We start from the raw sequence: 27,116 nt of genomic DNA, 5'->3' as shown, positions 1-27,116 counted from the left end.
CATATTTTTACATTGTACAGATTTCACTCATGCTTGAACTTTTTCGTCCCCCCCTATGTAATGCCCTAATGGGCCCTTAGGGTACTCAAATAAATAAATAAATAAATAAATAAATAAATAAATAAATAAATAAATAAATAGGTGAAACACCCTGTATAGCAGAGGTGGAGAACTAAGACCATACAAACATTTCAATATTCGGCTCTAATGGAGCCAATTACTTAGAATGGGCATGAAAACAGTAGATTTTCTTTCTAGTCTGAAGCACAGATGGATGACGAATGGAGGAGACACCTTATTTGAATGTGAAAAGTCTCCAAGACTGCTGTTAGAGAGCATAAAAAGTCCCAAATTTTTTTGCTCTTTCATTTTTCTCCAGTCGTTCTTTAGAAAGAAGCCGCTAAAGCGTGCCCGACGATGTGGGCTCTCCTGTCCTGCCTGTGCGCCACAGCCACTGTAGTCTGGCTGGTGTTACGCTACTGGCTGCGGCATCCGTGCCCTCCCCCTGGAACGAGACTTGCACCAATGCCACCGGCCCAGTCTATCCGGGGTCATGTGGAGCTTTACCGAAAAGACTTTCACCGCAAGAAAGCTATAGAGTGGAGCGAACTCTACGGTCCCGTATTCAGGTGAGTTGCCTGAGCGTACGCAACACGATGCGCTATATTTTTTTATTTTTTTCAGCAAAGCATCCACGTGCTTTCCGTTGCTGAAGTTTGAGATAGTTGTCTTTTTTTAGAAAACAACGATCGTTTCCCGCATCGAGAAAATCGCCGCTTTTCATGACGCCCGGTATTCCAAGCGGTGCAGTCCTTGCATTAGTATAAAATATCCGGTTGCATAGTTTCGCATCGCGGAAGAAACATTGTGCATGGTTAAGCCGTCCGAGGCCGTGCACGTGTTTCATGCTTGCGAGAACTCAGAGTGCGTTGTGGCGCATTGACACAAACTCGGAAATTTGATCCTTCCGAAATAATTTTGGTTATATGATTAGGAGGTGGTGCCATTTGGCGTAAATGAGCTGTGTTTAGAAGGTTATGCATTTTGAATTATCTCATGTGTTAGTCAATACCAAACACACTTTCCAGAATGAAGGCTTAGCTGTGGACAGACTGAGAGAAAGAAAATCTATTCAAGAATGAAGGTCTGGGTGATGCCCTTCAATAGGCAGGCAGCTATGCATAGCGGCAAAAAAAATTAGACACCGGAATCGCAAAGCGGAGCAGTCAATTCTTCGTTCCGAAAAACTTTCGGACGCATAACCCAAGCAATGATAAAACTACCATGACCTACAAACCTTTGCTGAATCTTAAGTGGTTTTCAACGTTCTGGTGAAGGGAGGGCTGAATGCAAGTTTTAACCGCAAAACCAATAGGAACATGAGCGCTTCGCTAATCAATCTTATAGAAGAAGTAGGCTTGAAAAGTTATAAAAGTGCTAAAAATATAATAAGTGATAAGTGGTAAACAACAGGCCGAGGGTCATCTAACTGCGTTTTCTTTTAAATAGTAGCGGGTCAGACACGTCTTTCTGCCCTCTAACATGCAAGAATAAGTTCGCCTTCGCGCTTTATTTTCACGGAAGCTCATTGCAATAAACTCTGTGTAATCGACTCTTGTCTAATGGTACTTGTATTCTTATGTTATAGGCTCACTTCCTAGTGAGTTTCATTTACTTAGTAATTTTGTCTATTAGTTTAGCATATCGCTTGACTCCAAACTCATTGGGATATGAATTACTGCGAAACATGCAAACACTTCCATGTCCCATCTTTTACGCCAAACCGCTACCCTCCTGCATTTTGCAGGAGAAATTTATCATGCTAACTTGGTTAAGAGTTCACTGATGATTGTCAAAACGCGATGACTCCAATTCCTCAATCCCGCCCAGCCGCAAACGGGCAATTATCCAAATGTTTCGTGCCTTGATTTACAAATTTCTAGCAGTTCACAACTCGCGCCGCGTATTGCCACCGTTTTTTTCCCCGGTCACATACGACCAGACCAGTGTTGCACTGGGTTTCCTGCATAAATCACAGAGGAATAAAGCTGTACAAGGCAAAATAGGGCCTTCGACTCTTGGACATCGGGAGGTGGTGGTCGAGGCTAAGGTGGGACGGGGATGAAATAGAATTTGTTGAACTGCGCAAGGGAACAGTTAAACAATAGGCATGAGGCCATTGATGGGTAGTGGTGCCAGTGGCTGCTTCGCATTGACCTTTCTCGCGGGCGCTCTCCATCCCGGCCCTCCTAGCAAGAGCCTCGTCCGAGTCTGCAGCCGGGAAGTGGAAGTTTCTTCCTCTGCGCTTTGTCTCCGGCTTCGCTCTTGCTGCTGAGAGGTCATCGTCGCCCGCCGTTCCTTGGACTGGCTACGCCGCCGATCGGCTTCTCGCTCGGCGGCGACAAATATTGGGTTTTGCCGGTGGCGGGCCCCGCCAGCACGAGCGCGGCGAGCGAATTTTTCATTTTGCATTGTCTTTGAGCTCGGCAAAGTCCTGGAGGTATGGGCGCGCTTTCTCTATCATTTATTTTTTTTTTCTTTTCTTGGAAGAATTTAATAAAGTGGCAATAAAAAGTCATCCTAGTCGAAATCAAGGGGAAGAAGTGGTCTTGGGCAGGGCATGTGATGCGAAGGCACGATACCCGATTTTCCTCGAGGGCAACAAACTGGATTCCAAGGCAAGGGAAGTGGAGCGGGGGCGGCAGAAAGTTAGGTGTGCGGATGAGATTAAGAAGGGTTGCCGCAGCTGCCACAGGACAGGGTTAATTGGAGAGATTTTTGAGAGGCCTTTGTCCAGCAGTGGACGCGGTCATGCTGGTGCTGATGATGATGATTTTGTTTCTCCGCCAAACAGCATCAAGAATCTTGGCTGAGCTCCTTCTTATCAGGCACTTCGTTGATGAGCTGCAGTTGATGAGCTGATTGCCGCCCTTCGATTCATCGCCTCATTCTTCTCTCCTGGCACCTTTTATCTGTGACTTTCGACTGGCTTTTACGCACGCCATGGCTCGGGGTGGGCTCCGGATTACCGCTCACGGCGTTAATCGTAGCTTCTCTATAAAGGCTCAATAACCGCTTTTGTACTTAACACGCCGTCTAAAGAAGCTCTTTGAACAGACGGAACGGGGGTGTCGAGTTGGCATATACACTCCTCACTGGCACTCGATGCCTCGCCACAGCTCCCGCTTGGTCCTATGAGAGAAGCTGCATCCCAGCCGTTTTGCGTGTCACGTGACAGTCAACTCACCATGGTGACTCTCTGGACACACATTCTTTGTAAGCCTGTTCTTGTACGGCCGCAGACTGGGGAAAGCTTCTTGGTTAGCATTACCAGTTCTTTGTTGCGAAGCCCAAACCGACGACCCCGCACGCCTTGCGCCTCTCGTGACGGTCTAGTCGCTGTCTGAGCAAATTTCCGGTGAGCAGTCTGTGGCACAAAGCAACGACCGCTCGACCTGCTACCGCTACGTGGCCTGCGAGTGTTTTTCATGCAGTCGTATCGTTGGGGGCACACGTGGTCACCATGCGGTTGGGCCAAACAGCACGCCCACGGCGACATGATCCAACAGGTGCTGATTCTCTTACTTGAAACGGGTGATTCGGCCTTTTTAACTTCCCATTAATGATATCCTAACTCTCTTCTTCCTAAACTCAAAACAATGTTTGCTTGCAATATGCAGTTGTATTACGACCGCGTCGGTCTATTAGCGTTCTGAAATTGCCCATCTAGAGTGCTTTGCGTGTTAACATGCATTGCAAAGTTCAGTAGGGTTTATTTTTGTTAATCTGTTATTTTCTTTTGACCTGCTAACTTACAGACTTTTCTTTTGGCAGCGAAGTCATAGGTCGCAAGTGGTGCATGTGTCGTCCCGATTGCCTGCGTATAGCGGACATCACTGAATACAGGCAGTTAAAAGCCGTGCTTCGGCCAGCGCTGGCGCTTCAGCAACAAGCTTCTTTTGCGCCTAGAGCCTCTTATTCTACAACTCCATGTTCTTGCAGATTGAGAGTGGACTCCACCGACATACTTGTCCTTAACGACGTGGAGAGGATAAGAAAATTCGGCAGCAGAAGTGAAATTCTTCATCGGCCAGATTCCGCGCTCAGATGCAGCTATTTTTATGAGGGTGAGTACAATATCTATTCACACAACTAGGACGCCCTGAAGACCCACTAAATGTCATTACTTGCAATCCACATGCAACTTTTATTATTTCAGACTAGCTGCTAAGGGGGCTGCAATGCTAAGCACTCAATAATCAATGAGCCCCCGATATTTCAAATTTAAAGGGTGAATGTATGCCGGCGCTATTAAGCTAAGTTTTCTAGTTATTTCCGGCGGGACAGTTTTAAATGCAAGAATGGGTGTGGGTAATGACATAAGAATGCTCATGTCACTAGGAAAGCTATAACTGTAAAAAAACTCTATTTCCTCGTTTTCGGTTTTGGGGGTGCAAAAATGCATCTGTTATTTAATGTTATTCATGACTTCATGCTACTAAAACAGAAAATTTGTTATATTCCTTTTTTGTTTTCGACGCAGCACTGCACTTAGTTTTTTTCCAGTAAGAAAACGATCATAATTGCGTGAAATAACGCCAGACCTGAATTCCTCACGTCATGTTGTCCTACAGTTCGCACAAATATTATTTTCTTTTGCAATCTATCACAATAGCAGGTTTCCCTAAGAGATGCTTTACTTGAAAAAGGAGACATTGGATTACCGTGAATAATCCGAGAGTCCGCCATTTTATTCTAAGGACGAATACTTTTCTTTAACTTTTCTTTGTCATTGCTCCGGCCATGCCCTCACTCATACATCAGGACCCAGATTCTTCCAAACAGCAACCCCTCTATGATTCACTTCAACGCGCGAAGCCTAAAACAGAATTGTTAAGGTATCGTTGATCTCATCGATTGATTTAACCCTTCATTTCCATCCTTTTGTATATCTAAAACATGGCTTTCAGAATCAGACGGCATCTTAATCGGCTTTGCTTCCTATTAATTAGAATAATGTCCCCCTTTCTCGAGTACTCATGGTGGCTCCGCTATCGCCTTTCCTTGAACATTAACAATTAAGAATCAAGGAGCATAGAAATTGACCAGCGTCTGGCCGTTCATAATCATCAACATTGTGCAGGAGACTCAATTTATCGCTCTCCATCCTCATCAGTTTCCGATTTTCTGCGGAGCCTGCAAGTTATCCTTAATAAGCTTTCATTTGAAAATATATCTGTCCTCCGGGTTGGCGACATGAACTTCAACTTCCTAGGTATTAGCAATAACATAAGCATTTCATACAGCGATTGTCTTACTGGTTTTGGTTTTGAATCACTAATCCACACTTCGACTAGATGCCCTACTGAAGAAGCATGTTCCCTTCTAGATCATGCGTTGTCTAACATTTCGCCTTCCCCTGTCTACGGTGCAATTAATACGGACATTTCTGATTACTTCGTCACATTTGTGTCGTTTAGCGCTCCGTTAGCAACATCTCAATCAATCATTCAATCAATCTATATCACCTCTATAGTTGATAAATAAAAATCTGTTTGCGCGATCAGTAGCACTGACTGGGCTATAATCACTTCACCACAGCATCCAGACACCACACTTAAACATTTTTGTACGCTTTTTTAGTCGGCTGCATCTACACGAACATCACAACTGAAATATGGGAAGCACTACGAATCTCCGTTTAATTAGTGGTTGACAAATTGTTTTCTAACAAGCATGCGCAACAAGGAAAATCTCAATAAAATCTAACCGCCCGCCCCTTATTGCTGCCTAAGCATAGCGCTACAAAAACACTTCAACAGTTTAAATCCTTTACTAAAAAAGGCGAAGAAAACATACAATGAACGGGAAATTTCTAAACAAGCAAATAATCACAATAGTCACGATGGCAACTTCAGAGTAATTTTCCTAACACCTAATCGGCACCTTATTCTCTAAATAAATTGATTTGAATGGCATGACCCGTGTTTTACCAACTGATATCGCGAATACCTGCAGCGGCTTTTTCTTTCTAGCTGATAAAAATCAACACCTCTTGTCGTATTTGTTGTTGTTAGCCTATCAAAGGATGACCCTTACCGACACTGGGGGATCGGTCAGGAATCGGGTGTCTATTCACCTGTACTCAGTTAATAATAAAGAAAAGCACGCGGGAACGCAACTCCGGTGGACTCACCTCTTGTCGGTGTACAGTATGCCAAGTGCAGATCAATTTGTTTTCTTTATCCCGTCACACCTCACGAGAATTTAACAATCGCGAATCTTAACTATACTGGCGCCGGGCTCGATAATATTTCCATTAACTGCCTAAACTGATGCCTTATTTTGCAGCCGATATAACTTGCAATATTGCTAATGTGATCTTTCGAACAAGCGCGTTCCCTAAATATTTAGAAGAAGCAAAAGTTATTGCGATATTTAAAAAAGGGCAAAGCTATGCTCCTTCCAACTACTGGCCAATCTCAACTGTGTATTCCTTCAGTTAAAGTTATTGAGCAACTAATGGTCTATCGCCTTTATAGCTAGTTAAGTAAATTTTATTTACTCAATCCTCAGTTCGGTGAGCGCACTGGCAGTTGTACCTGTCTGGCACTGATTAGTTTAACCAGTTACATTGAACAGTCCTTTGATGCTGGTAAACATGTTGGTTCCGTAGATTTAGATTCCAGCAAAGCATTTGACATCATTATTGAATCATTCAATCTTATTTTACAAACTGGAATAGTACGGCATATATCTGGTGATAAACTTGCGCGACCGAAACCAATGTGTGTACGTATCAGGTGCTTTTTCTTAGGCTAAAACCATTAACCAAGGAGTGCCACAGGGGACTGTCCTTGGACACGCATTTCTTCTTTCATTCATTCATTCATTCATTCATTCATTTTGCATTTATTTCAGTCATGTACAATGGCTGAGGAGAAAGGAAAAAAAAGCCGCGCACGCGGCTTGACAAAGCTCCCATCTCCCACAGGGTGTTTCACCCAAGACTTGGAACATTTTTTGAAATTAGGATTTTTGACTTAGAAGAGCACTTTTCTCGGCATTGTCAGTGGTGCTGTGCATCAGAATACAACTAAGATGGGGTACCAGTCTGGCTAACTGATATTGAATGATCAATTGTTTATCTATTATTTGTCATAAGCGTGTATCCCACTGTAAGCAATGTGCATATCAGTTTTAGAATTTCGAAAATGTGGTTGCCGTTACCGCTGCGGCCCGACAAATTTTGGCTATTTCGACGAGTTAGGTACTCTGGAGAGGTTGCTTTGCCTGCAAGCTCTAAAGCGCTTGTATTTTAGAGAGATTTGGCCATAATTTCCTGAGCCACACCGCCGAGGGTAAGTGGTTTTTCACATTCTAAAAACTGATATCGATATCACTTACTGTGGACTACACGCCTCTGAATATCTTAAGGATCATAACAGTAATAGTTAAAAAGTTAACTAGTCAATATTAGTAACCGGCCAGTTAGGACACCGTGCCATATATTCTGATGTACTACATCGCTGACAGTGCTAAGCAGAAAATAGCGCTCTTAAAACTCGAATGCCTATTTTTGATAAATGTGTAAATTCTTAGGGGAAACACCCTATATTAATGACATATGAGTTCACCTTAATCGAACACAGTGTTTTATACCCTGATGACAGCACCATATCTATTTATGACATATATTGACATCCTCACTTCTACATCGAATAATGGCAAAAAAATTGTGCCTAAGTGGTGTCAGGATAATTAACCCGATTAAAACCGAGTTTATGTTGTTCTGAAGTAGTCACCAATCGCTTTGTTGCGTCCCTAATTTAAGGTGAAAGCCTTTCTTGGCTTATGACTGGCGTGGATGGAAGGTGTAGGAAGAGGGTGTCGGCAAGTGTCCGCACAAGTTGTCAATCGTTTGTTGTATGGTAATGGAAGTAAAATGTAAAGTTGATACACAAGATATATGTAATAATAGTAGTGATCGTTAATATTTAGTTGAAATAGAGATAGTGATAACGATAGCTAGTGATAGTGACAGTGCTAGAGATACTAGTAGTGATGGTAGTAATAGTGAGCGATAATGATAGCTGCTGATAGTGGTAGTGCTATAGATATATAGTGATAGTGATGGTAGTGATAGTGATAGTGATGGCTACTGATAGTGATAGTGCTAGAGATTTATCGTGGAAGTGATGTTAGCGATAGTGATAGTTGGTGATGGCGATGATAATGATAGTGATGCTGATAGCGGTTGTGATGACAGTGATGTTGACGACAGCGGTAGTAATAGTCGGTGATAGTGATGATGATGATGATAGTAGAGATGTTAGTGGTAATGATAGTAATGACGTTGATAGGGATAGCAAAAAAGGTCGTGGGTTCGAGTTGCGTGAAGGTCGTGGGTTCTAGTCACTCATAAGCAGATGTGTAATTCTGTAATTCTTATTTTAAGGCTACTACGAATTAATTCCTTCTATGTGCACTAGTTTCATCGACCCTAAACTTCTCTACACTGTCCTCCCTCATTAAAGCTCGTCCATATATTCCTCAAGACATTGCTATTACTGTATTTTGCCGTTGTTCATAGTCACAACTATTATGGTATTATTCCTTGGGGCAATACATACCCAACTCAAACTTAATCTGTGCGAAATATTCGAACCCAAACCATCCGCATTTCCCCCAATGCATATTGTTTCAAAAATAGTAGTTCATTACTTCAAGACAGTCGAACATTACCAGTTCAATACCTCCTTCAGGATGCCTTATGCTTTATTCCTTTAAAATTAGTTAATTGCCTTTATTATATGTTCACTGACCCCCCTGAAATTTAATAAAAGTGACTGCTGTCGGTTTCCTAGCCAGAACAATTTTCTACTCTCGCATGTTCACTATAATAACGCTGAAATGACATCATCATTTGAAGCCATTTCATTTTGGAATTCCTTGTCATCCTCTTTAAAAATCAGAACCGCATTCGACACCCCTGCATCGTTATAAACGCGCGCTAAAGGATGTTTGATCGAGATATAATGGTGATTCATATTTTTATTTCTTAATGCATGTTTTTATATATTTTTAGTTTGTATTATACTGCTACTTCATAATTATGTTGCTTCCTTTTGTAATTACTCGTTGTATGCGCCCTGTTGTGACTTTATATTCCCTGCACATGTTTAACCAAGGGTCGCCATGCAGTCTGTTACTTTGAGGCCCTCGTCCGCTTAAAGTCACTCCGGTATCAATTTTTCTGTAAAAAATAATGTTTTACTTGATTTCAAAGGTGCTTCATATTTAAGGGGCACAGCAGCTTGAGCACGAATGTTTTGATTTCTTTATCAAATTGCACCACAATTTTAAAATACTCAAAAAATAGCGTTATATCTTTCTTTTCTTTGGTGAAAGGCTGATTCATCAATCGCTGCGTTCTTACTGGTATTGTAGAGGCCTAGACAAGGTTAGATCTTTTTTCCGGCAGAAAAAAAAAATCTGTCGATTTCTTTCCGATACAGCTGCCGTAAACGTCTCTAGACTGAGAAGAAAATTTTAAACAAATAAAAATAAACCAAAAATCTAAAATCCAAATATTCCTGATGTGCAGTATGGTTCCAGGAGGACGAGGAGGAAGAGGAAAGTCTAGTCAAATCCGCAGATGGCATATGCAGGGCTATCAGTCATACCTATTGAGAAAGGATAATGACACACCAAGTCAAAGGCGACACAGATAAGTTGCTTCTTGTCGTGGTAGGCCGGATGGAAGCCGGAGCTTCAGGTCTGGGTCCAGGGATTTTAAACGCGAATTCTAAAATTGGCCTGAATTCCACGCGGCAAGCGCGATGTCCCGCGCCAGTGGTCTAAGCTTACCCGCTGCGTCGGGTCTCGAAATGGGAATGGACACACAGTCGCCCTCATGGTGAGCAGTTCGCGTGGCCTCGTCTGCGGGGTTGTTGCCTGCTATGCCGTTGTGTCCTGGCAGTCATTGGTAAATAATATCGTGCCCTTTATTGGTGGCGGTGTGGTGGACCTCTCGAATTGCCACGGCCAGCTTTTCATGGGACCCATGACGAAGAGATGTTTGTAAGGATTGGAGGGCTGCCTTTGAATCAGAGAAAACAGACACTGCCGGGGTGTTTCTTCACTGGTAAGCTCACTGGCGACACGAATAGCAGTGAGCTCTGCACCAGTCGATGAAGTCCGGTGTGACGCTTTCACTTTCTTAGCTATGTTCCTTACGGGGATGACCACGGAGGCCGAGGAACTGGAAGCGGTCACTGAGCCATCGGTGTATACGTGCCGTCGGTATCCTTGCTTCTGATGCCAATATTCAGGATTGGTCTGTATTAATGCTGTTGGCGATAAATCAGCCATAAATCAGCCTTCTTTTTGATGCGTGGTATGGAAAGAAGCACACTAGGTTGGTGCAGACTCCATAATCGAGAAGATGGTCTAGAGGGTGGTGTAAGTTGGGCTGATAAAAAGTTGTAATGGACACCAATAAGTTTCGCAAACGATGTGCGCCGCCGGTTTGCAGAAACACTGCCAAGATTGTGTGTAGGAGTCCGAGAGAGGTGACTATTATGCGCTGTCGATGCTTTGATTGTTACCTAGGCAGTCACTGGATTATACTGGGTGATGAGTACTGTTGCGACTGTAGACGCGCATTTTGGCAGTCCTAGGCATGTCCGGAGAGCTTGAGCCTGAACACCTTGTAGACACTGTATGTTCGTTTGCCTGAAGTTTCCTAGTGCACGGGAACGGTACCGAAGGAATCCCATGAATAATGCTGTGTACAGCTGAAGCAACGAACTGCACTGAATCTCCCCACGACTTCCCTCAGAGAAAGTAGAGAACGTGAACAATCGATGTCAGTCGACTTTTCATGTACGAGATTTGTGGCGTCCATGTTAGATTACGATCGATCATTACTACAATACTACAACTAGGCGATATCTTCTTTCGTAGGGTAATCTTGAGCTATTTATACATGCAGGTACTCAGACATGCCCCTGCGTGTAAAGGCAAAAAGAGAGCATTTTTCAATACAAATCTCCAGGCCTTGTAGGCGGAGGTTGGCCGTAAGAATGCTTGCCTCCTTTTGAAACCTTGCTCGAAGTTGTGGTCGCGTAACTCCGGATGCCAAGATACAAATGTCGACCGCATAGACTGAGAGTTGCGCCAATTGTGGTGTGGTATTACGCCGATAAGGCCGACAAGCGCAAGATTTGAAAGTGTTGGGTTAAGTACTCCACCCTAAGGAACCCCACGTGAAGTGAAGTGTGAAGACGTTCGTCCCTCCTCAGCCTGCATAAATGGTGATCTGTTGGATAAATATTTGCATACCCAGCTGAACATGCGACCACCAAGTTTTGCAGATTCCAGAGAGCCCAAAATAGCCTGATGAGCGACGTTATCGTACGTCCCGTTAGCATCCAGAAACAACGCCGCGGTGATGCGCTTCAGATGCCTCTGATGCTGAACTGAAGACACTAGGTCAATCGCGCTGTCAATAGACGAATGTCCACGCCGAAACACGGAAATCAATCCCGGGCATATTTGGTTGCGCTCCAGGTAACACTCAATTCGCTTAAGTACCATCCTTTCCTTGAAATTTCCCACGCAACCAGCCAATGCAAGTAGACAGTACGATGCGAGGTCAAGCGGTGAATTTCCGGGTCTAAGGACTGGATCCAGACGACTTGATTTACAGGCGTCCGTAGCTGTACCCGCACACCATGATGAGTTGAAGAGGTCTGATTGAGCACATCGAGCCTCCTGACCAGGGTTTGCAAGTGGAGAGTATATTACTCCATCGGACACCAGCGACGAAGACCGTGTGAAACCAGCCATGGCGGCATCTAGTTCTTCCGAGAGAAAAAAGGTCCATTTGCGAATCTCTAGATCTAGGCACTTCATCGCATTCCAACACACGCCAAATGCGGTGGTGAGGCTTTCGAGGATCCTAAAATTCACCAAATGCTTTCCAACGGTTAGCCTGCAAGATTTGAATTCTGCGCTGGATTTTCTTCTGCGTGCGCCGTGCATCCCTTAAGTCGAGCAGTGACTTGGCGCCTCTGTATCGACTCTGCTCTTCGTAGAAGAGATCTGAGGCACTGCAGCTTCACATTGAAGTGTTTGAAGAATGTCATTAGTGTGAAGAAGCATCTTGCGTTTTCCATACCCTTCTTGATGCGTTCTTCAATACCTGTTGTAATGTCTTCTTTGCGGGCGTCTTCCATAAGGGTTTAAACATAGAGCAGTCTATGCGTTGCAAACGTTTGGCAAATCTGCATCCAGAGAGACCAGGGACGATAATATATGTGGGATGTGATCACTTCCATCCATTTCTACATCGGCAAACCATCGGATGCGTCTCGCAAGCCCCCGAGACACAAACGCCAAGACTAGACAGCAGCTGTAAGACAGCCCGCGAATGGACGTTGGAGAACCATAAATAAGGTATTGTAGGTCGCGGTCAGAGACGAAACAGACAAGACTTCGTCTCCTCGAATTCATCCGAATGCGTACCCACATGTCGTGATGGCGCATAAAAGTCTCCAGTGACGATCCAAGGCCCAGGTGTTACAGCTATCAAGTCGGTCAGTCTGTCGGCGACAAACCATGTTGTTGGAGGTAAGTACGTGCCCAAAAGCGTAAACGTCATGGTGCTCCTTTTCACCGTGAGACAGACGTGCTGGTTATGGTTTTGGGGGGAACAGTATGGCGCACGTAAGCAAGCTCGCTTCGAATGTAGACGACGACCTCACTATTTCCCCTGTGCGTTCAGGATGCAAACACTTCATAGCCAAAAATTAGGATGGAATTTTGTAGATTGGGCTCACAAACCACAACGATTGGGAATCTGTATATAAAGGTTTGGTTTAAATGCTTTAACGTGACAGAGCGACTCAGGCTAAGAGAGACGCTGTATTGAAGGCCTCCGCAAATTTCGACCACCGGGGGTTATTTAACGTGCAGTCCCATCGCACAGTACACGGGCCTCTTGAATTTCACCTCCATCGAAATTCGACCGCCGCGGCCGGGATCGAACCCGCGTCTTTCGGGTCAGCCGCCGAGCACCACCATGTATCCGCGAATGTGCGAAATGCGGGAATTGAGTCGACGGGAATTCCACTGGAAAATGGATGCTTCTATGACTTGGTATTGGAATGGTAATGCTAGGAGAGCCATTGTGTCTGCTACTGTAACGCTGCAAGGACTGAATTTAGCGCGTCCAGTACCTGCAAGCCATTCCGTGCTGGTGACGAGTGGAGGCTAGACAGCATCAGAAGCACGGCGTTCATAAGAAACCTGAAGATGGCGATCACCTGCACCACCTCACCTAGGGCTGGATCTCTGCCTTGGGCTTGCTCAGCTGTAGGCCTAGGACAGTGGGGTCATGACGTCTGCTCAGTTGATGGGCTCGTGCGCGGCTGCGGCAGTGGTGGCCATGTCACCTCTGAAGCACTCGTTCCGGCTTCACCAATCACCGGGCTCGTGCGTGGCTATGGCAGTGCTGGGCATGTCACCTCTGAAGCACTCATTGGCTTGACCAGTCACCGGGCTTACATTACTCGGTGGAGGTTCGAAGGTGCAGTGGATTCGAGGGCGGAGAGGCTGACAAGCTCGCCCGGTAGCGAGGAGCGGGACAGGGCATAAGCCTCTGAGCCTTGCGGCCCGACGTATATACGACACGTATGTTATACTCTTGGAGACGGAGAGCCCATCGAGCCAGGCGACCGGAGGGATCTTTGAGCGAAGAAAGCCAACATAGGGCATAGTGGTCGGCGACCACGTCAGACGTACGGCCATAGAGATAGGGTCGAAACTTTCCAGGGGCGAGACAATGGCCAAGCACTCTTTTTCCGTCACGGAGTAGTTGGATTCAGCTTTTGTGAGGGTGCGGCTGGCGTAAGCAACCACATATTCCTCGAATCCAGACTTGCGTTGTACGGGCACAGCCCCGAGGCAATGCCACTGGCGTCCGTGTATACTTCGGTTGGGGCTTTCCGGTAGAAGTGACGCAAGATAGAAGACTGCGCAAGGTATTCTAGGCGTCGTCGCAGGCAGGCGACCAACTCGAGAAATCCACTTTGCTGCCGAGAAGCTAAGTTAAAGGGGCAACAATGACCGCTAAGTAGCGAATAAAAAGCCGAAAATAGGAACAGAGGCCTAGGAAGCTGCGCAGTTCCTTAATGCAAGTAGGTTTTGACAACGCGGTCACAGCACGTAGTTTGGTGGTGTAGGGGCGGACGCCTTCTTTTGACGTAACGTGGCCTAAAATTGTCAGTTCACGAGCAGCAAATCGACTTTTTTTATGTTCAACTGAAGGCCGGCGTCTGTAAGGCAGGCCAAGACGTGCTTCAGCTAGGACAGATGAGTCGCAAAGTCGGGCGAAAAGATCACGATGTCGTCGAGATAGCAGAGGCACGAGTTCCATTCCAGGCCGCGCAGAACGGCGTCCATCATGTGTTCGAAAGTAACCGGAGCATTACAGTGGACAAAACGCATGAAGGTAAATTCATACAGGCCATCAGGGGTCACAAATGTGCTTTTAGGGCCATCGCCGGCTGCCATGGGGACCTGCCAGTACCCAAAGCGTAAATCGGGAGAATAGAAGAGTTCCGCTCTTTGAAGGCAGTCCAGAGCATCATCAATGGAGGAAGTAGGGTAAACATCCTTTTGCGTGATCTTATTCAGGCGCCGGTAATCAACGCAGAAACGAATAGAGCCACCTTCTTCGTGAGTACTCTGGGTGAGGCCCAAGGACCGTGTGAGGCCTGAATCACGCCGCTGTGAAGCATGGTGTAAACTGATTCTTGTATAACTTGGCGGTCACTGGCGGAGACGCGATATAGGCGCTGGCGGAGAGGGGCGTGGTCACCGGTGTCGATGTGGTGGGCTACAGTCGAAGTGCGGGTCAAAGCGGATCAAAGAGCCTCGCGACTGCTATTGCAAAAGAAGAAAGTCATCGACATAGAAGTCATCTCTCTTGTTCTTGTTCATTTGCGGCCGGAAGACTCTTTACACCTCCTGGCAACCTCGAGTTTAGGTTCTTTAATTGCTGTTCTGCAAGCCTTAATTTTACCCTTGAACTACCTTAACTTGAGTCATTGCAGTTTTTAGATATTCGTTTGTTTTTCAATGATTCTGGGCATGTATGCTGGGCGTATGCGCCGCGTACTGAGAAAGAAGTCTGTGCTTCCTTTTTGACTCAGCCGATTCAAAGCTAGTAAAAAGAGGGATAGCTATGTCATGCCTAAGTGCAGCAGTCTTGAAACCGTGTCATCACAAGACAAACGAAAGATTGAGCACCCAAGTCATGCATCTAGAAAATTCCGGATGCCCTTTTGCGTGATTGGCGCCGTGGCGGAAACGGTGATAAAAAAAAAGATAAAGAGACCCTCGCAAAGACGCACAGAAGAGGAAAAGAAAAGCTTCATTGTCATGCCATACGTGCATCGTGTGTCCCATAATCTCAAGAGAATTGCAGCAAAATGTGAAGTCGATGTCGCTTTTAAGGCGCCGTCCAGACTATAGAAGCTTTGTCGCATGGTGACCGGCGAGAGCCAAAAGAATTCTGGGGGCAGTAAGAATCGTGCAGAGAGTTTTGTTCCGTGCAACGAAGGTGTTGTTTATAGTATCCCCCTGAGCTGCGGTCAAGTCTACACCGGTAAGACGGGCTGTCTAAACGACCGATTAAGTGAGCATAACAATTCACAAGGTAACTGTTACGGCTCAAAAGGACTGCAAATGCCCCCCTCTGCTCACAAACGCTTCGATATTTGGTCGGCACGAAAGAAGGCTCGAACGTGAGCTGTTTGAAGCGGCAAAGATTGCTCACAGTGACAGATGCATTACCACGCACTCAGTACTTGTGGCCCAGAAAGAGCGGCGTTTTCTGATATGTTAAGAATCAGTTATCTGTTTATTGTCTCCACCCTTGCTACTACTCTTGCCCTTTAAGTTTATTTTCACCGTTCTTACGAATGAGTTTTTGCGCATGCGTGACGGCTCCCGTGAGGTACTGCGTACTTCAATAAACCTGTCGAAAGTTGGCGCTTGTCCCGTCCACTTCTCCGCTCTGTCCTTGTGTATTCGCGCTACCAACACTCCATCATGACCTACCAACAGTCCCAAATTGCTACTATTTTGAACTTTTCGCTGTTGGCGCAGTTCTCGCCTCAGGAACTGAGGCATCTAGCTTTCCTCTTGCGAAAGATTGGGGAGCCGACGCATGGGAGAGTAGGAGCGGCGACGAGGTGAAGGTGAGCGCCGGGTGGTGAAGGTAGTGCGATCAGCTGAAAGAGCGCGACTCTGTGGAGGGTCAGCTGGTGGTGAGTATTCGCTGGGGGGGAGGTCAGTAACCGGCAACTTGGGCGATTGGCACACGACGACGGCAAAGCCGGGCCTTATGACCAGGCAATCCGCAAGTGTAACAAATATACCGACTGTCACTAGTACGTCACGGATTCTCAGATTGTCAAAGCGGTCGGAAAACCGTCAGAGCGTGAGGCAGTTGAGGCAGAGACGCTTGAGGTGGAGCGTAGGTTGGGCGCTAGTTAGGCGGCCGCGGCCCTGCGACGGCAGCATCGTAGGTCAGGGAAGCAGCGACAGGTCCGGGTGGCTGTGCTGGTGCGAGCAAGGGACCAGCGGAAGGGCCTCAGCCACTTGTTCGCTGATGGCAGTGCCAAGGTTGGGCGCCAGGAACGAAGGTTGCACGGAGTGGGGTGGCAGAAGCGATAGTTGATGTGAAACTTCCTCACGCATGAAATCTTTGATGTGTGCCAATAGTTGTGAATGGTCGGCCGCAGCCGACAGGCCGGCAAGTGACTCTACAGGAGCTGCGTGCTGGCGAGTGATTAGCCTCTGCTTGCGCAGCTAGCCGTTGCTCTGGCTGAGACTGACGACTTCGGACAGGTGCGGAGATCTCGCGACCGCAGCATCTGAAAGACGTCATCCTCGATGCCTTTCAGAATATGCTGGATCTTGTCAGCCTCGGACATCTGGGCGTTGACGCGCGAGCACAGGTTTATCACATCTTCAATGTAGCTTGTTAACGTCTCACACGACCGCTGAGAGCGCTCGCCTATGCAGTGTTCGGCGCGCAGCTTACGCACACCAGAACGTCCAAGCACTTCGGTGAGGTTCGCCTTGAAAGCAGTCCACCTGGAGAAGTCTGCTTCGTGGTTGCGAAATCGCAGGTTGACAACACCGATCCAATAAAAGATGACGGTGTTCAGCTTGGTAGTATCGTCCCAATTGTTATATGTGCTCCCCCACTCGTATGATGTGAGCCAGTCTTCAGCGTCATGATCGTCAGTACCGCGGACAGGGCGAGGTCCCGCTGCCCGAGGGTACGGTACGGGGATCGACAGCCCGCACCTACACCAATGGTACCGGCGGCTTAGGTCAGCGCTCAGATGGTGGCGAAACCATGGCGGCGTCAGAGTCTGTGGTCTGTCCAGGTCAGCAGGCTCTGGCTCTTAGCGATGGCAGTGCGGCTAGGATATTGCCCTTCTTTTTCTTCACAGCTTCAACACCACCCGTTCTTTCTTAAGGCTGGAACAAACTTTTGAAGAAACGTCATGAGGGTCACGGCAGATCGCGCACTTCAAGACAATAGCGCGGCAGATGTCAGCGCTATGTGGCACAGAGCAGCGCGGGCACGCTATGTTGTTGTAGCGACTCGCGCGGCTTGCAGTGGCGAAATGCCAAAAAGACGAAGTGTCCCCAGCACGCGCTGGATAGAATGCTCGTGACCTTGGCCAGTGCCGGACGCTGCCGCCTCCGCTCCGTTGCTGTCTTCTCTCCGGTAGCCCTTCAATAAATATGGCCCCGGTCACCTTCCTGGGCGACCTCCCCATTGTGGTGACCCGTCGACCCGCAGATTCTTCCTCACCTGCGTTCCTGGATGGCGGGCTGGCAGGACCCAGCCTTCTACCCGTCGCTGCCGGCGTTCCGGCCTCAAGGCGTCGGCGGGTGTTTCGTTCAGTTCGAGGCTGCGCTGTACCTGAACGGCATCACCATTCAGGCGTTCAAACACGCAGTCCTCTGCGATATCCTCCGGCCCAACCTGCTACGGCGACTCGCCTACCCTGTCTTGAGCTGCCCGCCATATGATCAGATCCGCGCGGCCGCCTTGGCGGACTTTTGCGTTTGCTGCGTCTCGCTGCGGCTCTACGACGCTGCAGAACCGCTTTGGCCGCCGCAAGCAGCTTGCTCAACACCAGCTTTGCCGCACGTCCTGCTCCCACAACTGCCTTCTCAGCTTCTTTGAATGCGCCTCTTTGCGCTTCTTGATTTCTGCCTGCGACTACGTCTGCACAGTCCCCACCACACCGCCCTTCACTGACGTCGCCACTGCTTCCTGACGACACGGCACGCTCTGCAGCAACATGCGTGTCGCTGCTTTCGGCATCCCCGTCAGCCCAGTTGCAGCAGCCAGCATGTCAAGAGGCCTCTGCAGCAACGTCAATGCCGCGACCAGCTGATGCTAAAGAGCTCTCGGCAAAACACAAGCCTGCTCGCCACACGCCCAGCCCGTCAAAAGGTCCACAATGCAGTGGAGATTACACGAAGCTGGATGAGATGGTCAAACCGTTGACAGCAGTACCATGTACAGTGATTGTCAACCGCGCTACATTGCCTGAAATGGACCCTGAACCGGTGTCAGCGCCCGTCCTCCAGCCAAACCGGGCCTCTTATGTGGGTTCTTGCTCCTCAGCGGTGTTCGAATCTTCAAAGACGCCTGACACTACTGGCTCGGACGCCCACAAACGCAACTTCGACGGCCGCCCACCGCACACAACCTCTCGTCCACAGGTGATTCCGGTTACACCCACGCGATAGCTGCATCAACCGCCGTCTAGCAAGATGCCTAGGCTGTCTAGGCCCTTGGAGGGGCCCCCCATTGCTGTCACGGTATCGGGGCCGCTTCCGATTGCCCGTACCTCACCGGCGTCTTCCTTTATGCACGGCTCGGCGCCAGTGGTAATAGCGCCACTCCTGCGGCCGTCCGTCACGCTCAAGCCAGTCACTCCAATACTGGCTGTGAACGTGTCTCAGCAGCAAACTGTAGTCTACCACAGCCATTTCTCTGTCTATAATCTCTCTGCGCCTACCATAGCCGCCCCTGTTAATGCAGGGCAGCTCAGCCCGGCATCAGTTGCGCTAAACTCGCGGTCCGCAACCCACCTAGCACTATGTGCTGCGCCCCCCCTCATGCGCCGCTTATCAGCTGCTGCACCTGAACTGCCGGCACTGGGTCCACTTCGCAGGCTTCACCTGCCACTCAGCGTCCCTCGACGGTCCCCGAACCCTCGACCGCAGCGCTACAGCCAGAGTCGCTCGCCTGAGCCTCGCCTACCTCGGACGGCATCCACGACTCTTGACACTTACCGACTGATCTTCTGGGCGGGGGGGGGCTTTTAGCGATGCACGCGGCTTGCAGTGGCGAAATTCCAAAAAGGACGAGGAATCCCCAGCGCGTGCTGGATAGAACGCTCGGGACCTTGGCTAGGGCCGGACGCTGACGCCACCGCTCCGCTGCTGTCTCCTCCCCGGCAGCCCTCCAATAAATGTGGTCGCGGTCGCGTTCCTGGGCGACCTCCACAATGTTATTACAAACTCCGCTGACATGCCCAGTTTTCATGCACTTTCGAAACTGAAGTGGTTTCGGTACCAATGGGCAAACTGTATGTCGAAGTTTTCCAACCTTCACAAGCGATGGGATACAGGCGCTCTTAAAAGTGAGCTTGACGCACCTTGGCTCACCGAGGCGCTGAACCTTGGTTATTTCAATGGTGTTCGTCGCTGGGTTTATGAGTATCAGCAAGTCGGAGTCAGAGATGGTCGCGTCGACGTCGCAAATGATGCCAGCGGTTGTGCCATTGTTTTCAAGAACAAGAGAGCAGACCGGGATGTCTCCGATCTTCTTGATAGTGGCTAGACTCGCCAAGGCGCTCAGCTTCGTTACATCGATGCAATGAGCTTCCTTCGGATATTGATCCTGACGTCCATGATCACTCCCTGGGACGCGAGCCTCGAGGAACACTGACGTAGCTTGCCTGTTCACCAGGTTGAAATTGTCGGCGGGCGTTCCAGGCGCAAACAAGGCCGTATGTGCCGATGCACCACTCGTCGTTATGACGGTTTATGCAGTTGATGAGGACGAGTCTTCAGTCTTACACATTCTCCTCTTGGCTTTCTTGCCCATCACCAGGATGAACCCGCCGTCCGCCGAGGAGACTTTACGTGTAGCTGTGCACAGCATGGTGGCCTGGCTACTTGCCTCATTCGATTAGAAGAAGGGCTTCCTCGGGGCGGCTCCCGTCGACCCACCGGGTTCCAGAGGAGGCTTGACGTCCTCCACGGGCATCTCCGCCACGGAAAGGGACCGTTTCCTTTGTGATTATGCGAAAAAACTTCAGAGGAAGAGAGATAGCGTCGTGGTCTGAACGAATTCGTCTTCCTCCCTCGTATTGTATTAGGAGTTCAACAAAACCAAGATAGTCAGAATAAACGGAATAGTCGAATATAAGTCAACTACACAAAGTGAGCAACAAGAGTGAAAAACAATGTTGAGAAAAAGCTTTCAGAGTTGCCTGCTATATTTACTTCAGAAAGCACCATGGTTGTAGTCCTTGCCTCCATTTTTAATGCCGTGTTTCTTGGCTACCTCTTTCTGCGCAAAGTGTGGGTTTTAGCTAAGCTGGTTGTAGTCGGCTTTTGCATGCTATAACCAGTGCTTGCTACAAAAATTCGTCTGCACATCGAGGGAGTAAAAGGAGCAAGTCATATTCTGCTCTGGCACTGCCAGCAGACGTGTATCGCCATTTTTGGCCGTTGGCGGCTGTCGCATCCGACTGCGGTAACAGTAGGCTCTTTCTACTCCATTTTAAAGGATCGTCGGTTCATGTTCGCAAAGTAGACGCCACTTCGCAGGCTCCCTCGAGGAACGAGCCGGTTAATGGGGGCAACCGCGGAGAGAAAAAGAGAGAGAGAGATTTTATTCTCAAGAAGATGGTGCTCTTCTTGGGTTACTTCAGCCGCTCCAGGTGGCCAGCAGTTAAAGTCTGTCGGTGACCTCCTGCGCTCTTGCCGTGGCCCGGGATGGAACGTCCGGCTGCGGGCTGGCGAGAACAGCTTCCCATTTTCACGCGCTGGAGATGTGATTAGATCAGCCTGAGGCGGGTCCTCCGTGCAGTCCCAGAATATGTGGTCAAAGGTGGCAGGCTCGCCGCACAGCTGACAATACGGAATTACCAAATCGGGAAAGATACTGGAATACGTCCACCGGTTATCTGCGACCGCGTTTGCAGCCGTCTCCACGTGGTAGCTTGTTCACGGCTGGGCGAAATGTGCGGAGGAGGCAGGCTCGCTCTGAGCTCCGTGTAATAGTTTGTTACGGCCTGATATGTAATTAGCGCCTCGCCCCTGGGGACATCCGGGTCTGAGATCCCCTCACCGGTTCGGCTGTCAAAACCTCGAGCATACTGTGAAAACAATTCTTACGCGTTTCAGTCACATGGCAATACCTTGAAACTTTACGTCTCTCGGTCATTGCATCTGGACAGGGAGTCGACCTAGAATGTCAGATCTGAAGGCGAGAAGGCAAGCTTTCCTCCGACGAGTCCAAGGCAGCGCTGATCGGTCTAGTCGTCCCAAAGATACCAAGTATAACAAATTGGAACTTTTATTTTCTTTTTTCACATGCGGCACAATGTTTGGTAGAACAATTTTTTGTTTGTAATTCCCGGCAGCTTTCCGTAAATAGACTTGCATTAAATATACACTTCCCCTTTTGAAAAACGGAATAATTGGAAATTTTTCGTGACTTCAAAGCCGGATCCCGCCTCCATTCAAGTCAATTTTTCTTTGAACAACTGTTTTAAAAACTACGAATTTTTTGTGGTCAGTATCACCATTTAGATGGATTTGATATTAACAGGGCGGAAAGTGCATAGAAATAATTCAATAGCTCTATAATACCTACACTGAAGTTTTTATTTTGCCAGGCATAGACTTCGCGCTATAATATTTTTAAATATTGTAAAACTGCAAAAATCTCATTAAACTTAGAACATGTTAATATAATAGTACATAATGAATGACACAAAGTATTACTCACTGTGAAGCAGAGCTCTTGTGTATTATAGAGACTAAAACAACTATATTAGATGGCGGTATCTCCTCCCATATCAATAACGGTCAGACGCCATGATCGCGCTGTAAAAAGTGTGTGTGAGAGAGAGCAGCCTCTGGACACTCTCGTGCTAGTTCCTCAGTTGTTTAGGTCTCTCGGTTTGTACTCCACATAATAAAATTGACCTTTGTAGACAGAATTTTTAATGGTTTTGGAATAGTCTCTAGCTATGATCTAAAAGCCTTCTTTTTTTTCGCCAGAAGTCTCCAACTCTTCTCCTCCTCTTTCCTCGAAGGACCTTTAAAAGTGATAGTTTACCTGCTTCCTGAAGATTTGCCAAACGTGACATTTTATACCACGGTGCAGGACAAACGCCCTTGACATACTTGTAAGGACGCAATAGGACGACTGATGAAAGAAAAAGGCAACGCAGCACGTAGTCTTATTGCGCTGTTGTAAATATGTTGAAGTCGCCACCAACCTGCAGCACATTCTCTTCTTGAGATGACAAACGTATTTACTCATGCGTTCTCGTCAAGCTGTGATGGAGTGTATTGCCATTTATGCCGATTCTCCCTTTCAAGTTTAAATAGTCTTAAACTGAGCTTGCCTACTAGCACGAAGACATTAAATATTTGCGGTACATTCTAACTTATTCTACATTTTGCACGCTAATCTCCTTCTGTGCGTTTTTTTGTAAACACTAGATGAGAACTTGCCGCTGAACGGATTTAGATAGCAAGCCCATACTACGACGCTTTCGGAGCTTCGGCCAACGCTCTGCTCGACTAGATACCAGTGCCCGAAAATTACAAAAAGCCGCCTGTGTTGCTAGTTCAACGTTTACACATTATGACACAACCAAGCACAACTCCTAAAGCCATTTTAAAAGCCTGTACACACAATTTTCTTGTCTAATATGTCGGCGATCCAGAATTCGTGGTTACTCATTTCTAGATTGGAGACACCTGATGCGACGGTGTATATTGCATGCAGTCCGATCGGATAGCCAACAGGCAAAACGGTTTGGGACCGACAAAACTGCTAGGCTCCCTTGGACAGCGTAGGCGGTTTTGCGACGGCGTAAGGCACTAAGGGCGGGAATCGTCAGGAGAACTGTGCAAATTTGGGACTGCAGCGTCCATGCACGGTGGAGATAATTTTGTGGTATTGTACTGCACCCCTAGCGGGTCGGCAGCTCGCGGTGTCCTTTGCGTGGAACTGTGGGGTTCTCAGAAACCCTCCACAAGCGTCAGGAACCCTCCGCAAACAGGGTATTCTAGCGGCCATAGGTGGTGGAGGCAATTTTGTGGTCTCGGACTGCACCCCTAGCGTGTCGGCTGCTCGCGGTGTCCTTTGCGTGGAACTTTGTTGTCCTCAGGAACCCTCCACAAGCGTCAGGAGCCCTCCGCAAACAGGGTATTGCAGCGGCCATGGACCCGCCGCGGTGGCTCAGTGGTTAGGGCGCTCGACTACTGATCCGGAGTTCCCGGGTTCGAACCCGACCGCGGCGGCTGCGTTTTTATGGAGGAAAAACGCTAAGGCGCCCGTGTACTGTGCGATGTCAGTGCACGTTAAAGATCCCCAGGTGGTCGAAATTATTCCGGAGCCCTCCACTACGGCACCCCTTTCTTCCTTCCTTCTTTCACTTCCTCCCTTATCCATTCCCTTACGGCGCGGTTCAGGTGTCCAACGATATATGAGACAGATACTGCGCCATTTCCTTTCCCCAAAAACCAATTATTATTATTATTAGCGGCCATGGCTGGTGGAGGTAAATTTGTGGTTTCGGACTGCACCCCTAGCGTGCCGGCTGCTCGCAGTGTCCTTTGCTTGGGACTGTGTGGTCGTTAAGAACACTCCGCAAGTGTCAGGGACCCTCTGCAAACTGGCACTTGTAGCGGCCATGGAGAATGGAGGTAATTTTTGTGGTCTCAGAATGCATGCCTGGCGTGTCGGTTGCTGGCGACGTCCTTTAGGTCAGAATCTGTCTGGTCCTTTTTTCACACTGCCCAGGCACTCCTAAACATTAAGGTATTCCACTAGATGGCGCAAGCGCTCTTGCGGCGCCGCATTAACGGCCCGAATACATGCCACTATCGCTTTAAAAGAGGCCTAAAGTAAGAAAAAAACGCTGTTCGAGTGCCTATAGAAGGGTACAGAAGGTAGCTCGCCGCGTTTCGCTCGTACGAGAACAACAGAAGAAATTTCTATGCGACTGCAACGTGTACCTGAAATAAGGAGCGATAATTTTTATCGAGTGGTCCTTCCATCTTGCAAGCACTACTACCTTTTCGCGACGTCTGTCTTCTTTACAGGTACGGGAAAAAACGGCCCATCATACGATGGTGCATCGATCACATACCACCACATGGCTTGAAGGAAGTTAAAACATTTTTCAGGACAGACTTTCTGCAAATCTTAATTGATGGCTTCAACCTACCACTCATGTATACCCCCAGTACAAGCTCTTAGAAAGTTAAAGTACTACATGCAAAATACTAGTGCTAAAACAAAACTGCAACTTTGCTGGAACCTGATAAGTTGTTTCATGGGCAGAACGGCATCATATCTCTATTCAACAACTTTCGAAGCCAGTGTGGTTAACACTGTTCTTATTTTTCCACAGGTTTTGCCACACTTAACGGCGATATCTGGAAAGCGAATAGAAACTTTTGCATCAGTACGCTTCGTGACATCATGTTTCCAGACACTTCAACAGAGGAACTCATTGCGGTAAGGTACCGAAGTAAACTCCGTTCTTCTCGTCTTTGAGAGGAGGAATACGCTTGTTTAATACCTGTTTACAGGAGGTATTCAGGTGCCTGGACTTGGAAGAGCTGGCAATAAGAGTTAACGGAAAATATCTTAGTAATCTGCCTTTCGCTAGTTGCATTGCACTGCTAAGGAACTAAGGAGATGAACTTCAAAGCATGATCAATTAGTTAGACAAGAAGAGCAGATCGGTGGGTCTAAATATAATATGCAGAAAACTTAACTAATGTTCAACACTCTCGGAAGAAAACCGCATTTTAGGATTGGTAGCGAGGTGCTGGAAGTTGTAAGAGAATACGTCTACTTAGGGCAGATAGTAAACGCAGATCCGAATAACGAAAGCGAAATAACTTGAAAAATGGGATGGAGCGCATTTGGCCAGTTCTCTTGGATCATTAATGGAAGTTTACCAATATCCCTCAACAGAAAACTATATAAGAGCTACATCTTACCGGTACTCAACTATAGGCCACAAACGTGGAGGATATCGAAAAAGGTTAAACTTAGGTTAGGGACAACACAGCCAGCTATGGAAAGGAAATTTATATGTGTAACGTTAAAGAGACAGGAAGAGGGCAGAGTCGTCCAAGAAAAAAAATTGATATAATGATATCCTAATCGAAATCATGAGGAAGAAATGAACTTGGGCAGGGCATGTAACGCGAAGGCAAGATAGCGGATGGTCCTCTATAGAGTAACGGACAGGATTTCAAGAGAAGAGAGGCGTAGCACACGGCGGCAGAAAGGGAGGTGGGCGGATGAGATCAAGAAGTTGGCGGGGATAGGGCTGCCGCAGCTGGGACAGGACAAGGTTAATTGGAGCAATTAGGGAGCGGCTTTTGCTCTGCTGTGGGCGCAGTCGGGCTGATAATGATGGTAATGATGTGCACGTGTATGCTTTGAAGAAAATGTGTACAATATTACTGGGACGGCCCACAGATGGTGGAATCAACTCACCTTCAATTGCTACCGACCAGCTCCTTTGAGCTTAATATGTGCCACCTCCTTTATGAACTGATGTTCTTCGAGCACGGCAGCACGCATGGCCACCCTGGCCACTTTCTGAGTTTAGCATGCCGTTATTCTACATGGAAAGATCGCTCCACTAAATTCGCAGCTTTTAGTGGTTTACATGCAGCCGAGTTGACCGACTTCTGTTTACCTTGGTGGGAGAGCCCTTAACTTACCTCACCGCTCTCGCTATTTAACACCCGATATACCGCTCGCTATGGACACGGCGGCAGTGCTCCAGGCGGCGAGGATTTGAAAGCGGAAAAACCAACGGATAAAGTATGACGCCGACGATGATTTAGCCCCGAGAAAGGTCTTAGCACTACTTCTGCTCTTCATTTGCGAACGCAAAACCGAGGACATAAAAAGGAGACGTAATTCAGAACAAGGAGGTAGCACAGGAACAGCAATACAAAGTGAACACGCAGCGCAACAGGATTCCTGCATGGTCGAGGGGTCTGAGAGGTTCGGAAAGAAACTACTCTGTTTGCACCGGCCCTTTATCAGAGCCCCATCAGTCTATCGTGCAGTATCGAATGGTGCGGTAACATTTTTGTGGTTTATGGCATTGACAGGTAATGTTGGTGTTGGGGAATCTTTCGAAATGCTTCTGCTTGAATCCCGAAGATCTTCACGTGAGTTTGCGAAATATGGAAGCGAAAAATTCGGGGTACTCTTAAGCTCAGCGCTGAGGGTATGACGCGATAGCGTTGATGGGTCGCTTCAGCAGACTGCAGTCCTCTTTTCATATCACTCTGCAGAGACGGACACTTGTTTAGGTTATATCGTTTACGTTTATTCGTATCCACGTTTTTTTTTTCAATATTTCCTTTCATTATGTACACAAGAAACTCAAAATGTCCCTGTAACCAAGTCGAACTAGCATTTCTCAGAGGTCGAGACCTAAGGGGCAGCGGTTCGAGTTTCGGATCCATCATTTGTCTTTTCACCGTAATTGCTTTTCTTTCTTCTGGCGCACTATATTATTACGAGGCTAGTTCAGCAGCAGAAACGGTACGCCGTACACAGAAGACACACCACGAAACGGGTCACACAAGCACTTCTTCACCTTAGTAAGCACACAAGCACTAGCGGCGGCGTCTTCGTCTTCGTCGACTACTCAGCGACACAACAACGTCGTCTTCGCTTGGCGACTGCGTACCGTAACACTACCCCCCCT

General features: G+C 47.7%; 1 protein-coding gene across 1 annotated transcript in view; it reads left to right on the top strand.

Moving 5' to 3' along the window:
• LOC144119142 (cytochrome P450 2B11-like) overlaps positions 1-27,116 on the top strand; it is an 83,755-nt gene that overhangs the window by 8,283 nt on the left and 48,356 nt on the right. The window contains exons 2-4 of the mRNA XM_077651841.1: positions 380-629; positions 4,003-4,127; positions 24,780-24,886. Coding sequence (XP_077507967.1) covers positions 418-629; positions 4,003-4,127; positions 24,780-24,886 — 444 coding nt within the window. The 5' untranslated portion in view covers positions 380-417. The remainder of the gene's footprint in view (positions 1-379; positions 630-4,002; positions 4,128-24,779; positions 24,887-27,116) is intronic.

This window comes from Amblyomma americanum, chromosome 2 (assembly GCF_052857255.1).
Source record: "Amblyomma americanum isolate KBUSLIRL-KWMA chromosome 2, ASM5285725v1, whole genome shotgun sequence".
Taxonomy (NCBI): Eukaryota; Metazoa; Arthropoda; class Arachnida; order Ixodida; family Ixodidae; genus Amblyomma; species Amblyomma americanum.
The sequence above is the reverse complement of the archived record's forward strand: the minus strand, read 5'-3'. Positions and strand labels throughout refer to the sequence as shown.